The sequence below is a fragment of the Podarcis gaigeae genome (assembly GCF_964106915.1).
Source record: "Podarcis gaigeae genome assembly, chromosome: 10".
NCBI classification, from domain to species: Eukaryota; Metazoa; Chordata; class Lepidosauria; order Squamata; family Lacertidae; genus Podarcis; species Podarcis gaigeae.
The window spans coordinates 18,214,126-18,229,793 of NC_139686.1; the positions used below are offsets into that span (position 1 = coordinate 18,214,126).

A 15,668-nucleotide genomic window follows, 5' to 3' on the forward strand; every position below is an offset into this window, starting at 1 on the left:
ATTATTATTACCATCTTATACCCCACCTATCTGACTGGGTTGCCCCAGCCACCCTAGGCAGTTTCCAGCATAATAAAAGCACAGCAAAACACCAAACATTAGAAACTTCCCGATACAGGGCTGCCTTCAGATGTCTTCAGAAAATTATTATTATTTTTTTTAAAGCCATTTCCGAGCCTCGGGGAGGAGAGGGGGTTGCGGGCTGGATTTCAGCCCCCCGCGAGATCGAGGGAATCCCCGGGCGTGCCTTTCCCCCTGCCCGCCAATCGGCGGGCTGGGGAGGCGTGGCCTAATGGTATTAAAGGCCAGGCACGCCCCGGGACCGCCCTCTTCACTCCTCGGCAGCCGAGAGATTTTCCCATCCCACCCACCCTCAGATTAGGCAGATTTGACCTTGCTATGGACTTCGGTTGGTCGCCGCAAGGGGCCTGGTAGGAATTTTTCCAAGTTGGCAAATTTTCAGCCTTTTGGTTTTTTCGCCTACCTCATAGCAAACGTCACAACTTTCACGGTAGTTGGCAGTTAGGCATTGGCAGGGGTCAATTGTTATGCAAATGGATGGGGGGGGGAGGAAATGCCATCACCTTCCCCCAAGAAAAAGGGTAGTCCGGTAGAGGACTCCGGGGGCGTTGCCTTGTCCGAGACCTAGTAAGGTAAGGGCCACCGGCACGCCCACGAGCGGTGACACCTGTGGGGTCCTAGTTGGCGTACTTCAACAGGACCCCCACGGTTAGTGTTCAACCCTTCCCGGTCACCATGCCGGGTAGTTGTTAGGAGCCAATGCCTAAGGCCAATACCTTCAGTTCTGTAATCAATAAAGTTGTGGCCATTTACGCCCATTAACCTTAATTACGTGTCCTGTGTCTTCATTTTCTATGTGGGAGGGAACTTGCCACGCAAATGAATTTTTATTAAATTACATCAACAAAAAACAAAAAACATATTAGTTTCACATCAGATTTTCACAACTTATTCCTTTTCAGGACTTCCTCCAGCTTTTCCGTAAATCATCCATAGTTTTTATTTAAATTACGCATTTCTTAATTTTATATTGACATTATTTATATCTTTCTTTCTATTCCCTTTAGACAATATTTCTTAAACTTTCACAGTGCTTCTTTAAATCCCACTAGCGTTATCTGTCCCTCACTTATATGTTCCAGATATTCCACAAATTTCCCCCAGTCCTCGATGAACTTTTGGTCTCTTAAGTATCTGATCTTTCCTGTCAGTCTTCAGAAAATTATGTAGTTATTTATCTGTTTGACATTTGATGGGAGGACATTCCACAGGGCGGGTGCCGCAACTCAGAAGGCCCTCCACCTGGTTCTCTGTAACTTCACTTCTTGCAGTGAGGAAACTGCCAACAGGCCTTTGGAGCTGGACCTCAGTGAACAGGCTGAATAATGGGGGTGGAGAGTTAGCTTTTCCTCATAGGGAATGATTTCTTACAGAAAGAAAATATGAAGGTTGCAGTTCCGCAGGCCAAGAATAGAATCCCATCACCCTCTGTAACACTGGAAAGTGGTGATGGTGGTGACATGTGTGCGGTTATCGCATAGGAACATTGGAAACTGCCTTATGCTGAGTCAGATGAGTCCATCCAGCACAGTATTGTCTGCACTAACTGGCAGCTATTCTTCAGGCCTTCAGAGAACAGCCTTTCCCAGCTCTTCCTGGAGATGGTGGGAACTGAACCTAGGGTCTTTTGTATGCAAAGCCTGTATTCTATGCCCCACTAACCTCAGGTTGTTTGGTGCAAAGTATATTGAACTGGTTCTGCAGAAACCTAATGCTATATATCTTTGTCTCTCTCTTTCTGTGCAACTGCATCCAACAGTGAGGCTGAAGGAGGGGTGGATATGGCCTTTATGGGAACTCGGGCTGGTCTTATGAGGAGTGCTCTCTATGTTGGAACTGAAAAACTTTCTAACAGGTGAGTCCTCCGGATGCATATCTCAGAGACATTCCTCCTCCATTGCCCCTCAGTGTAGCTTAGGACGACTGAAATCAGAATGAATGTACTTGGAGTGATCATTCAGCAAATGCACAGGAAGTATAATAACCATTCCTTTCCTCTCAACAACTCCTCCTGTCATTGTCAAATCCTGCTACTTAATCTTTTGCAAATATTGAACTCCAAAGGATATCAATTTACAAACTGATAAAAGTTTCCTTATATTGACTTACCACATGGCTTTTGGGGTTGATTTCAGGATGCATAAAACCAGCAAACATGATGTACATTGATCTAGAGAGTCTAGCAGCAGATGGTTGCGATCTCCCTGGAAAAATTAGGAGCCAACCTAAAACCCAGTCACTACTTTGCTGCGTGTTTGTTGATTTTACTTATTAGAAAACCAGTCTGAGGAATCCTTGCCTTCCCCTTCAGACTAATCTGAGATCACTTTTGAAATGTGTAAATGTCCCCCAAATGTCAGGCTTCATTTTGATTCAGGGCTGACTATTGCTTGGCCCCAGAGCCTGTTTCAAACATTAGGACTCCTTCTCATCCCCCTCTGTAGTGCGCAGGAAATTGTGTGGGCTGACAAACACACTTGTCTTGATCCAACCAATGGTTGGGCTTTCACATCCCTACCTAGGGCTACTCTAGATGTTCTTTTTATTGCATATTCATGTTTATTTGTGCTGATGTTGCTATCAGTGCAGTCATACACAATTCCACTTTTAATACTGTTTGAAGTTTCAATTGTTTTGGGGCGGTCAATACTGCTTCATTCCCAGTCAGTGCATATCCTGTAACATCCTGCTGAAACCTCATAACTTTTCAAACCACAAATGTTCTGGGGAGTTTTTGTCCCACTTTTGTTGTGCTATAGCCCCTCAATTAAAAGAAAGCAGAATAAATGCAGCACTAATGCACTGTTGTTGCAGAATACACCCACAATAAAACACCAGACAGGTGGGTCCCCCTAATGCGAGGAATGAGAACAAATGAGAGCCACACTTGTGGCTCCTTCCTCAATCCAAAGCCAAGGCTATGTTAGACTAGCCATTTCAGAGTGCCAGGATGAGTGTACCTCTGTTCAGAGCAGCACTTTATATGTTAATCTTTGCTCTACACAGTGGATACCTTCTGTCATCTCACAGACAAAAATAAAGACACTCTGTATAACATCCCGCTTTGCCATCCAAAAGTCAGTGCTTAAAGGCCTTTTCACATTTTTGACATTGTTGAAGGTGGTCCTCCAGCTTCTGTCTTTATTTAGTCTGCAGTAGCAGATATATGTGTGACTGTGGGAGATATACTTGCCTGTTGTTGTTATATTTCTATCCTCCTATCCCGGGCAGCATAAGAGGTTGCTCCCTTATTTACCCTAGAAATAACCCTGTAAAGTTAGCTGTGAAGTGTAAACCCCTGTGAAGGGAGAATCACTGATAGTCTGGTGTATTGTGTCCAGTTTAGTAGATGGTCAGGCCGATAGTTTGGTGTACTGTGTCCTGTTTAGCCTGGAGAGTGGAAGATTTAGGGGAGACAGGATAGATACTCTCTTCAAATATCTGAAGGACTGTCACGTGGAAGATGGAGCAGGCTTGTTCTCTGTTGCTTCAGAGGGCAGGACTAAAACTAATAGGTAGATGCTGGAAATTGCAGGGAAGCAAGATAAACCCCAAAATGGCACACACACCTTGGCCAGGGAAAAAGGGGTGAGTGAAGATCTACACCAGGAACAAGGGGGGGAAGTAAATCAACATTAGCAGACTTTTGAAGTGGGAATCAAAGGCAGTCATGGGAGGAAAAGGGGTCTGCTCTGAATTATACTGGGTGGGTGCAGAACCCAGAAGACCCAGAGGACATCCCCCAACGTTTCCTTCCTAGGGGTGGGAGGAGACCAGCAGAGCCTCCTATTCGCCGAGAGGCCACTGTAGAGGTGGCGTGGGAGTGCTGCTGAGGAGGCATCAGATCTGGCCTCCAAGGATTGTGCTGCAGCTATTGTTGCTACTGCTGCTGCAGTGGCAGGTGATACATTCCTTGGAGACCCCTGTGGGTCATGCTGCCCGAGGTTGTTGCCTTATAGGTGGCTGGCTCTGACTTGCATCTTCCATTTCAGAACCTGCACAGAGCAGGGGTTTGGGCTACATGGCCTCCAAGATCCTAGCTAACACTATTATAATATGGTGACTGGTCCAGGCTACCCATTTCATAGTTTCATAGCTGGAGAGGGATGTGAACCTGGATTTTCCTTCTCCTACAAGGTATCCTGCTTAACGGTTCAAAAATACAGTTGTCATCAACACCCTGTAGTTTACAAGACACATTGCTGTCTGTGCTCATTTACATGCAGGCGTGGTTAGAGTCAAGATGCCTCTGTCCCCACATCTAGATACACTGGGAAAGATGCTAACGCTTGAAGAATTGCAATGCTGCCCGCTAACAAATACTTTTAAAGGCCACTCTGAAAGGCAACACAGGGCAAACAAGGGCAGTGATTTGGCAGCAGAAAATAGGTATTATACCTGGTGAATAGGGACCACAGGAGCACTTGACTCAGAACAAGGGAAACTGAGTCTTTGTGTCCAAGAGCATGTCTTCCAGGCATGCTTTATTTTCAGCATCAGTCTTTTCCCCCAAAATAATGTTTTGCCAAAGGCCACAAGGAAATAATTGGCAACCTGTTGGTTCAAATCGCCAGCCTTGTTCCCTTAGTGAAAGGATGCACAGTGTAGCCTCTCAGTGTGTTCTTGCTACATCCATTGTCTGAAGTAACACTACCTTCCTGAGCTAACATGTGACACCTGCTGCTGCTATGATACTCTCATAACCAGATCCCTTCCACTTGCTTGTGGCAATATCTGTTAGTACATGCATGGTGCAGTTGTTAGTAACCGGATGCCTCGGGTAACAGATATTGCTACAGCTGCTCTCACATGAAATGACCAGACATCCTGGCTGGGACAGGAGATGTCCCTCTTTGCAGTGCCTTTTCTAAATTTATGCACGTGGAATTTAGTGGCCTTGCTCAATATCCTGATACGTTTTTTTAAAAAATCAGAAGAAAGAACCTGCTTAGGAGGCACATATGTGGCAGCAGCACACATCTCTATGAGCAAAAATTACAACACTTGGGACTTTTCAGTTTAGAGAAAAGGCGAGTAAGAGGCAGCATGATGGAAGCATATAAAATTATGCATGTTTCAGAGAAAGTGGACAGAGAACAATTTTTCTCCCTCTCATAACACTAGAACTCAAAGCCATCCATTGAAGCTGAATGTGGGACGACACACCACATAGTTAACCTATAGAATTCAATCCCACTGCAGGTAGGCAGTGATGGCCAGCAAGGTGGATGGCTTGAAATGAGGGTTAGACTTTATTTAGACATATCCATGGAGGATAAGGCTATAAATGGTAATTAGCCAGGATGGCTATGCTCTGCCTGCATGGTCCGTGGCAGTATGCTTCTGAAAACCAATTCCTGGAACCCACAGGAGGAAAGTGCTGTTACACTAAGGTCCTGCTTCTAGGCATCTGTTAGGCTACTATGAGAGCAGGAAGCTGGTCTAGATGGGCTATTGGTCTGATCTAGCAGGGTGATTAATTATGTTGTTATCTCTCTAGGGCATGTATATGTGTAGATGAATGGAACCTGAATAAGCAGTGTGCTTGCCACTCAGAATGCAACTGCATGGAGAGTACTCCATTGTGGCAATCGGTTTGCATTTATGTATTTGCCAGGTGGATACAAGGAGTTTCCACTGCTCCCATTTCAATGGCTTGCTTTTGGGCAATGGTTACCAATGGTGCGGCGAAAAATCTACACATCTACACTGCAAGAATTTACAAACGTCTTGTACAGTGGAGCATGCTCTGCAAAGCAGCACTTGATGCAACCTCCATGCTTTGGTTTTGTCTCTGTGTGTCAGGCTTAACTCCAATTCAGCCCTGTTGAACTGAAAAACAACTAATCATCTTGTCTGCATTCTTACCCTTTACACATTGCCCGTGAACAACCCGGCTGTTTTGGTGTGGACAACAGCTCCATCTGGTGGGGCAAAAGTATTACAATTTGGACTTTCAGCCCAAGGGGCTTAGATTCTGGTAGACTGAGGTCTAGTACCACATGAGATATATGCAGTGGTTGCTTTTATTTTATTTTATTTTTGCTAGGTTTACCATTTTACAAAAAAGCTTTACTTTCAGTCTAATCCGCTTGCTTGGGCTGTTGCTGGATGGGCACAATCTAAATGCAGAAATAAGACTTACTGCACCAGCAGTAGGCAGAGAACAACGGACCACATCTAATAATGTGGCATCCCATGTGTCTCCTATATGGAGCAGACTCCAGCCAAATTTCAGCCTGCCCTGCACCACATTGCATCCCAGTGTATACAACTGCCTACATGCTGGTTTGGTGTTTTGGATTAGGGAAATTTGCTGTGTTGATGGTCCTCAGACAGAAATGGCTATCATACTGCAAAATTCTGGATAATCCCACTCAGTAGTTTCATGTAGAAGTGAACCTTGAACCTTCGTGAACTCTGCACTAAAGGCTGCATGGGACCAAACAATATCCTCCCAACACTACCCTCTGAAAATAATCATCCAAGTAGGACTGGAACCATCGCAAGTAGAGCTGCCCACTCTGAACTCAGTCAGCTACTCCAGAAGAATACCATGGTCTATGGTATCAAAAGCCTCTGAGAATTCAAAGAGAATTAACGGGGACACACTCTCCCTGCCTCTCCCTACAGAGGTCATGCAGGTCATCCAAGAGAGCCTGGTTCTGTCCTGCAGCCACTCAAGGACCTTGCCCAAGAAGAGGAAATTACTGTCTGGTAGTAATTACTAAGGTTTTCTTATTTCCAGGAAGGCTTTCCTAAGACCTACCACTGCTTCCTTTTAGCAGGCAGGGACCACTCTCTCTCAAGGAAGCATTAATCACCTCCCTAGTCCAGCCAGTTGTCCCTTCCTGTTACTTTTTATTCTCCATGAGGGGCAAGAATATAGGTGGTGTCCCACACCAAACCAAGCACTTTGTCCACAGCCTTATTAACTCATCCAACACAGCAGGACTGGACAGTGTTTTGGACTCCTCTTGGGACTCATCTAATAGTCGAGTCAAGGGCCCAGCAGATATAAGCAATTTTATCTTTAAAATACGTTGCACATGAGTCACAGGGAGGCACTCTTGATACTACCACCTCCTTTGGGCCAAAGTTTAATGTGCCCCACACTACCTAGTAAGATATTTGCTAATGTGATGTTTAATAAGGATCCATTGTATAATCTGATCCCACATGGAAAAGCAGAATGAGTATTACAGAATCATTAATGTCCGATTTCTGTTCGTTCTGGAAACAGGTTACACTCAAAGAAATATCAGGTGCTTGGTGCTGTGAATTGCAAGACTGAAACTGTATTAGTTTTGTCCTATTAAGCATGTTCTTCTAAGGCTCCCAAGTTGGTGCAATAATCAATGTACTTGTCAAGCCTGAGTTAATTGCACCATCTGAAACTGAGATGATGTTCCATGTAGGCCATCCAATCTTGCGGTGTGTGTGCGTGTACTCCCAAAAGATCAAAACTCAGTAATATAACACACACTTTGCATTCAGAAGGTCCCAGGTTTATTCTTTGGCATCACCACTTTTTTTAAAAAAGGGATCTGGTAACAGGCGATGAGAAAGGCCTCTTCCATGAAATACTGTTTCCTGATTGCAGCTGAAGCCCTTCTCAGGGTTCCCTACTTTCAGAAGCTAGGTGGGTTGGCTGTCAGAGACAGGACCTTTTCCATTGTGTCATTAATATGGAATGCCGTCCTCAAATATACATGCTTAGCATTCAAGTCATTATCTTTTCAAGGGCTTACAAACAAACAAATCACTGTCAGTATTTTGTAAGAGAGATTTAAGTGCATACTGGAGATTTAGGTTTGTGCAATTAAAGTGTTCTGATGCAATGGTGCAACAAATCTACTTTTTAATAAAATTACTTTTTTGCAATGAGGAAAATGCACTGAAGTGTGTGGGATAAATGAAATATCAATGGAAATATATAGAATGACAATGGAGACAAATCAGAATGAATTCAAAATGAATGCCAATTGTCATATGACCTCCTCATAACAAATGCTCAATAATGACTGGACATAGTTTAACCTTTGTGTAAGCTTTGTGCAAGCAAATCAGGATGAATGCTCAATAAACAGGTCATCTGGAGGAACCCTCAGACAGCCAGAGGTACAGATAATTGGAACTTCAATGCATATAATAAACATTAGTATCCTAGATACCCAACAGCTTTTGCAACTCAGTATTTGATAAAAGAGTTTCTGCTATATGTTCACATATCAGCATTTTACTGAAGCAAAATGTTTTGGACATTTTGTTCCGATCTCCTTTCTTGATTGCTTTGTGTGCTTTTAAAATAGCAGAGGGCTCTTTATGGGGAAAATGTGGAAATAAACCTTTTTACACAGCCAAAGACCTGCCTGAGAGCTTAACGTGTCCCTCTCTAAATCTCCCCAGGTAGGCACAATTTATATGTCCTAAAGTGTTTGCATAGTGTAGCTATGAGCTGTAAAAGAATAGCTCTGTCCCTCTCTGCAGTGGTTCTGTAATGGGTGATAAAGTCACACTTGTAGCAGTGTACAGTATACAGTTCGTTTTAAAAAGATGCTTCAGGGTCCTTTAAAGGAAGACATACATACATCGTCGATGTGGTTTGTTTCACCCTGTAGCTGCTGCTTTTATAGTTGTGGTGGCTCATTAGGCATGCTGTTTCTGGGGGTCGAAGGGGAGGCAGTGTGGTGAAAACAGTAACAGAAGATGAATAGGAGCTAGTGTAGCATAAAAGGCTAACAGGGCAACCGTATGCATGTTTACCCAGAAATATCCACATGTTGTTTAAGGGAGGCTTATTCCCAGGTAACTGTGCATAGGGCAAATGCATTAGGAACATAGGAAGCTGCCTTATACCGAGTCAGACTGGCAGGGTTTCCAGTCAGGACATTCCCACATCTACCTGGAGATGTCAGGGATTGAACCTGGGACCTTGTGCTTGCAGAGCCAATGCTCTACCACTGAGCTGGGTCCATTACCCTTAAGAGACTAAACCGTGAAAGTGGAAATCACTGTTTCAGTTCATCATCTGCAATATCACACCTCATGTTAGTCGAATGGACCCAAGGAACAGCTAAAGGGAGAGGACAGCAATGGGCCTCTTACTATATGTAAAGGTTTGTAGGGAAGTGGCTCCACTGAACAGAGTTGTCAGTTAACCCTATGAATTAGAGCCCATATGTAGGATATTTTAAAAACAATTTGAGGATTAAGAGAGGTGGAAAGATCAGCCAACAGAATAAGAAAAATGGAAGCATGCAGGATGTTTGAGTGGACAGAACAGAGGAAAATATAATAAGGGTTCCCCATATCCCTGTGATTATGGTCAGTAGGAGATACAGCACTGGGTAGAGGGCAAGTCATATGTGAAGAAGAGCATATGGATGTTTGCAGGCCATCTCCTCTTATGACCCTCTTTCTATCTGGTTGCTCTCTTGCCAAGCCATCTGACCAGGTGGTGCTGTTACTTAATGCCAGGTTGGTACATAATAAGACTATGTACATTCATGGTTTGATCAAGGATGAGGGAGCCAACCAGGCATGTATTGCTGAGACTTGGGTGAATAAACTGGGTGTAGTTCTTCTGACCCTGTTGTGCCCATTGCAGCACAGCCAAAATTATATTCCAGTTAGTGAGTTTGGAAGGCATATACTGTCTCATTGGGAATCTTCGTTTGAAAGGTGCTAGTAATTCGCCCACTGCTATGTTCTCACATGGCACAAAGCATTGGGGAGAGTATTGGTAAACTTATTATACAGGCTGTGCACAAGGCAACCTTGTTTCTCACATTGGTAGTTCAGCATTGAAGCAAATAATAAAATCTGAGGACTACATTGATTATTTTGAAGGAGGCCAGTGACACTGTGTCCTGGAAGTGTTGAGAGCAACCTTTAACAACACATTTTGCAAAGATATTGACTGAAAGTTGCCATTAAATCTGGCCACTTGCTGAAGTGGGGGTATAGGTTGCTTGTAAACACTGGCAGGTGCACTTGGGGTCTCAGTGACCCTAAAGGTTGGATTGGTGAGTTTTGCACAAAATAATAGGAATGGGGGGGGATAAATAGTTTTGCTTTATTTTAAAAACAACAACCCCTCCTCTCCTTCAGGTTTGTAAAGGGTTTTTTAATCTGTAGAAATCTATTGACCTCAATGCAATTTGTGGTAATGTAAAGGGATGTGAGTGTCTGCATTGCTCACTAACCCCACCTATCCCCTTGCCAACTCTCAACCCCACTCACTCACTTGGACCCTGGGCTTCCATGGCCCTGTTGTGCATGCATGCAAACAAACAAGGAAGCTGGCAGGTGGGTAGTGGTGGTGGCAGCAATGACAGGGAGGATATAGGAAGGCCCACTTGCGTCACCTACCTGTCCTCTTGCTTGCTTGCTCTGCCAGTCTTCTCGCTTGTGCTGCTGGCCTGCTGGTTTTTATTTGGTTAAAAACAGCTGCATTTGATGCAGTTTAATGGGCTGTGGAAGATGAGAACTGGATAAAATTTTAAAAATTATGTTCATAATGCTTTGAAGAACATTCTGAAGTACAATAGTAGGCCTTTCAGATGAGGAAAAAAAGAGATGCTTTGCTTTTCTTCTTCCAGGAAGTTCTTGACCCGTGAAGATAAGGAGAGCATCTTCACCATGGACCACTTCCCACTTTGGTACCGCCGAGCAGCTGAGCATGCCCCAGGAAGCTTCATTTATAGCATTCCTTTTGAAGACCCTTCAGGTAACTCTGCGTAATTCATGTGTTGTAATACAATTGAAGCCAAATCAGTCAGTAGGCAGCTTCTTAGCTCAAGTGAATAAGTAGAAAATTAGGATATTTTCAACCCTCGCTTTAGCCCACAAACAGAAAAACAGCAAGCACACACTGGAGGCACCGTCCTTTTGTTTTTGTAACCATTCAAACATCTTTTAATTGGCCATTGTTACCAATGGGATTTACTCCTAGAGCACACAAGGTTGGATCCAAAGTTAATAGTGTATATAAATATTCAGTTCTAGCTCTCTTTTTTGTGGTCACCTGGAAGACCTGGAACTTGAAATGTTGTTTTAAAATAACTGCTGAGATGGCCATAAAACACAGGAAAAGCCCACAAATCTTTTCTGAAATTTTTATTCCCTCTGATGCTAAGGAATGAGTAAAAAAGTCTCAATGGCTTTTTAAAACTTTTCAGCGGTGTATACTGAACCTGTGATGGGTACCACAGTGGTAAGCCCCACACCCAACTCATATATGTTTATCTGAAAGCGTACATAGGGCCTATATATATACAATTATATGTATGTTTGGTCCAATTCATATAACCAGAAAGTTTGAAAAAAAAGTGCACTAACTCTATGCAGACCTTCAAAGGAATCTGCATAAATCAAATGCAGGGATACTTCTAGTTGTGAAATTCTGAGTGGTGTGGGAAGCAGCAGGAACAATTACTGATAGAGCAAGGAGTCTCAGGTTCTGAGGAAGGAGTATGGGACAAGCCAGGGAGTAGTCCAGTCGGTTCTCAGCGGTAGGTGCAGGTTCTGAAGAAGAAGGCCTCAACTGGGTTCAGCAAGGGAAACGTCTTCACAGAGCTATTGCATCAGTAAGTATCATGCCCCACCTCTGCCTGGAGCTCAGAAGGGCCCTTATCCAGAGCATATGTTAATGCTTACCCCCTACTGAGTAGGACTAAGAGGGAGGTAGCCTTGGCTGCCGAAGGGTACCGTGCCTCTGGTGATGGTGTTTTGGCATGTACAGTTGTACCTTGGTTCTTGAACAGAATTTGTTCCAGAAGTCCGTTCAACTTCCAAAACGTTTGAAAACCAAGGTGTGGCTTCCAATTGGCTGCAGTAGCTTCCTGCACTCAAGCGGAAGCCCTGTCAGACGTCTGGCTTCTGAAAAATGTTTGAAAACCCGAAGGTTTTTGGTGTTTGGGAGCCAAAACGTACAAGCACCAAGGTCTGTATTTCAGAGTGTGTTGCCTCCTTGTGGTTTCAGTCTTGTCAGGCTCAGGGTGCAGGAGCACAGGTGGCTCCTGACAGGACTGCATAAAGTCCCCCCCTCCTTTGTTCATTATTTGAATGCCTTCAGGATGCTACTGTCTTGCGACAATTGAAGGCATCTCAAAGAGAGGGGCAAGAGAGGATAACTTAAAGGCAAAGCTGGAGTTTAGGTATTTGTGAAGGATTTATAGCCTTGTGCAAACAAAGGATGTTGTGTGGACTTGAATAAGGATGTTTACAAAAGTGAACACCTTTGCTGCTTCCTCATAAGTAGGTCAGGCAGGGTGAGGCCTCGCTTGATGTCGCCCACTAACAGATTATGAATAAGGACTGCATGACCCAACCCTCAAACACCCTTCTCCTCCTCCAGCACTGGCCATCTTTTCCTGCCCAAGCCCAACACAAACCTTACCTGGGTGGAAGGACAGGCAACAGTGGCAGAGGTGGTAGCATGGACACTCCAAGCATCCATTTGTCACACAGACAATGGAGTAGAACAGGCATCCCCAAACTCAGCCCTCCAGATGTTTTGGGACTACAACTCCCATCATCCCTAGCTAATAGGGCTAGTGGTCAGGGATGATGGGAATTGTAGTCCCAAAACATCTGGAGGGCAGAGTTTGGGGGTGCCTGGACTAGAACTATGCTTCCAGACACCCCTCATGGGCAAATGACAATGTTCACATCAGTTTCCACCCCACTTCTCCTGTAAAGTTTATGGGTCCAGGGATGGGCAGGGAAGGTGGCAGCAGTGGAGTGCTTTGTGTACATTAATCTGGCATAAGGATTGAGTTCTTTTTGCAGCTCATGCATCTCTAGCACTGTCTTGTTGATGGGAGACTGACACGTTGCTGCCCTTAACCTCTATATATTCTAATGTCCTGCCAGCACAGGGATCTACATTTGTAGGTTTCAACAGTGCAACCTGCAACAAAAACAAGGAAGAGCAGATTGCGCTTAGGATGTTGATGAATGTTCTGTTATATGTACTGAGGCCTCAGAGCAGAGACACCCTTGGAACTCATGAAGGTTGGACACCAAAAAGGTGGGGCAGTCAGCACTATCCTACCCTCATGAGAACACTTGTATGCATGTCAGACAGGTGGTCAGACCTATTAATCATTGCAATAATTTGAATAGCTGTCAGCATGTTGCAGAGATGAGATGAGGTTATTACTTTGTTTTGATGAGAATGGGGCTTTCATTATTTTGCTCACAAGCTGGGTGGTGTACATTTCATCTCACTTGCTAAATGAAGGCTGTGTTGGTCATCATCAAATCTCACCCTTTTGCCGCAGCGGTGTAGTGATGCAGGATTCGCTCACCATGAAAAATGACATACAGAAGGGTACTTTAAGGCAGCCAAAATTAGCCCAGTGCAGAAGAGCTCTGAGGGAAATTTGTGCCATATGCTTTCATTAATCACACAGCAGGTGAGTCAAAATTACACTAAGGTAATGGAAGGATACAAGGGGGGACTCTCAGCTTTGTGAAGAGGAACTACACATGCCAGTGTATCAATCAGTTACCGACTTGACATGTGTTTGCTCCAAGGTTATACATGGGAAGTTGCCAGCAGAAAGCCTCTTCTCTTCCCTTTCTCCTTCCGGGCCTGGTTATCACTGAATGAAAACACCTGTAGTTGGAGGGGCATATTCATCAGCCAATGCTTTTTCTGACTTCAGGGTTCACTGTTTCAGTGCAAAGTAAAGTTTCAGAAAGTGTTCTCATGGAATCACTTCTGTGGAGGGCGGGGAGGAATAGATGATGTCAATGAACAGCAATGACAACTACCACAAAAGAATGGGGGGAGTCTATGTGGTCTGGAAACCACTATGTACTTTTCCTCAACCCTCTTCTGCATTCAGGCACTGTCATCACAATGCACAATGCTTTAGCTGCAAAGCTTTTTTTGGCATTGTAGTGGGAGGGTGGGTGGGTAGAGAAGACAGCAGTTGAGCAAAGAAAACAAGACTGGGAAAAAGAATGTGAACCAGGATGTGAATGTGGTGGTGAGTGGAATGGAGATAAAGAAGCTCAGCCCTTCCCTCCTTCCTTGTTTTTCCCTTTGCGCTTCCTAGATCTGTCAGCTATCCTTTATAGAACTGCTGCAATTAGTAAAGCTCTGCTCTGGAAACCTTGGGGCAGAAATACTAATAAACAATAGCAGGCTAGACAAAGGTTTGCTTGTTTCCTTGTTTTTTAAATATTATTTCCTGTTGACCCAGCCCAGTTCCTCTCAGGCTCCACCCTTGATCTGTCAGGCTCTTCTAGCCCCTGATCATAATCAGGTTCCACTGATTAGCTGTATTAATGTTGTATAATGGGCATACTAATGATGTCAGCTTTCACTCTCTGTGTTGCAAGTCCTAGCCTGGCTCTTTCGCTAGCATTTCCAGACTGGTAATTTTTAAATCAAACATTTGCCAATTCTGTTTACCCCAGCTATGCTTTAAGAGAAGGAATATATAACCAGAATGGGAGGAGGCACTTTTCTTCCCACCACACACTCCATATGATACAAACACCTCCAAAAATTAATGTTCCCTTGTTCTAATGTGTTATTTTGGGTAGCTCTTTTGCAAGGGACCAGGACCTGGAAATGAAGGTTTCCTCATGAACAATGTTTGCACTTGGGCCTCCTCTCTCTATTTTTCCTTCAACTTCTATGCCTTTTATCTCTGCAGTTTCATCTGTTCCCTTCCCTAAGGACTTATCCACACTTACCTTTACTCCACTCTTTCCAGGAAGCTTTATTATGTGGCCACCAGAAGCCTTGCATTGGCTTTTGTGGCTCTTGTGCCTTTAAAGTGGCTAAACTGTGGGCCTCAAGATGTTGTTAGACCACAACTCCCATCATCCCTGACTATTGGTTATGTTGCCTGGGGCTTATGGGAGTTGACGTCCAACATAGGTTCTTTGCCCCCTGCTTTAGCAGTTGCTGACCTCATGTTTTCTTACTACCTGACATTCTCAAAGCCCTTATAAGATCTCAGGTGATGCCATAGTGTAGTTAAATCCCCACAGCACCTGGTATCTGTTTTCAGCATTGCTGCTACCTCAAACCTAATTAGTTTTTAGCTTAAACTTTGCCACAGAAAAAAGTACTTCAGGGTAACAGCTTTGATTTCCTTGAAATGGCAATAAACGACAGAGGCTCTGCTCACATTTTCTGTAGTGGAATTGAGGGACAAACCAGATATATTTATTTGCTTGCTGGTTTCATTATAAAGCTGAATATAATGGGGAAGTGGAACAAAATCTGCCCACTTCCCCATACTTTGCTACTTGAACACTTTTCATCAGCTGGCTTGCTTCTGAGGTAAGTTAGGACAGGGGTGGGGAACCTCAGACCTGAGGCACATGCAATCCTTGTGACATCTCCGTCTGGCTCTTGTTTGAACCCCCTCTTCCTAGGCTGCACCTTTCATTGCCCCCTGTCTTTTTGCCTGTCTGGAATGTGCCCTTGAATCCTTATAATGTCTCTGGCCTGTCCGGATGGAGGATACAGAAAAGTGTGTGAGTGTGTATTGAAATTAACTTACATTGCAGACATAAAATTTACATTGGTTTCTTCTAGCTCTTTTGCCTCTTAC

At 44.1% G+C, this 15,668-nt stretch overlaps 1 protein-coding gene and 1 long non-coding RNA gene across 5 annotated transcripts in view; one reads left to right on the top strand and one right to left on the bottom strand.

Annotated features, from left to right (window-relative positions):
* CACNA2D4 (calcium voltage-gated channel auxiliary subunit alpha2delta 4) overlaps nucleotides 1-15,668 on the top strand; it is a 166,092-nt gene that overhangs the window by 66,328 nt on the left and 84,096 nt on the right. The window contains exons 24-25 of the mRNA XM_083700047.1: nucleotides 1,841-1,936; nucleotides 10,686-10,813. Of these exons, the coding sequence (XP_083556173.1) occupies nucleotides 1,841-1,936; nucleotides 10,686-10,813 (224 nt within the window). The remainder of the gene's footprint in view (nucleotides 1-1,840; nucleotides 1,937-10,685; nucleotides 10,814-15,668) is intronic.
* The window catches only part of LOC310826321, a 33,841-nt gene that overhangs the window by 8,583 nt on the left and 9,590 nt on the right, over nucleotides 1-15,668 (bottom strand). For 2 of the 4 annotated variants that reach the window (XR_014555741.1, XR_014555743.1), the window contains exons 2-3: nucleotides 10,456-10,557; nucleotides 2,191-2,285 (exon numbers count right to left, since the gene is read on the bottom strand). This is a non-coding gene — a long non-coding RNA (uncharacterized lncRNA). Of the gene's footprint in view, nucleotides 1-2,190; nucleotides 2,286-10,451; nucleotides 10,558-15,668 lie in introns of all 4 variants that reach the window. The other 2 variants (XR_014555742.1, XR_014555740.1) reach the window with 2 other exon arrangements.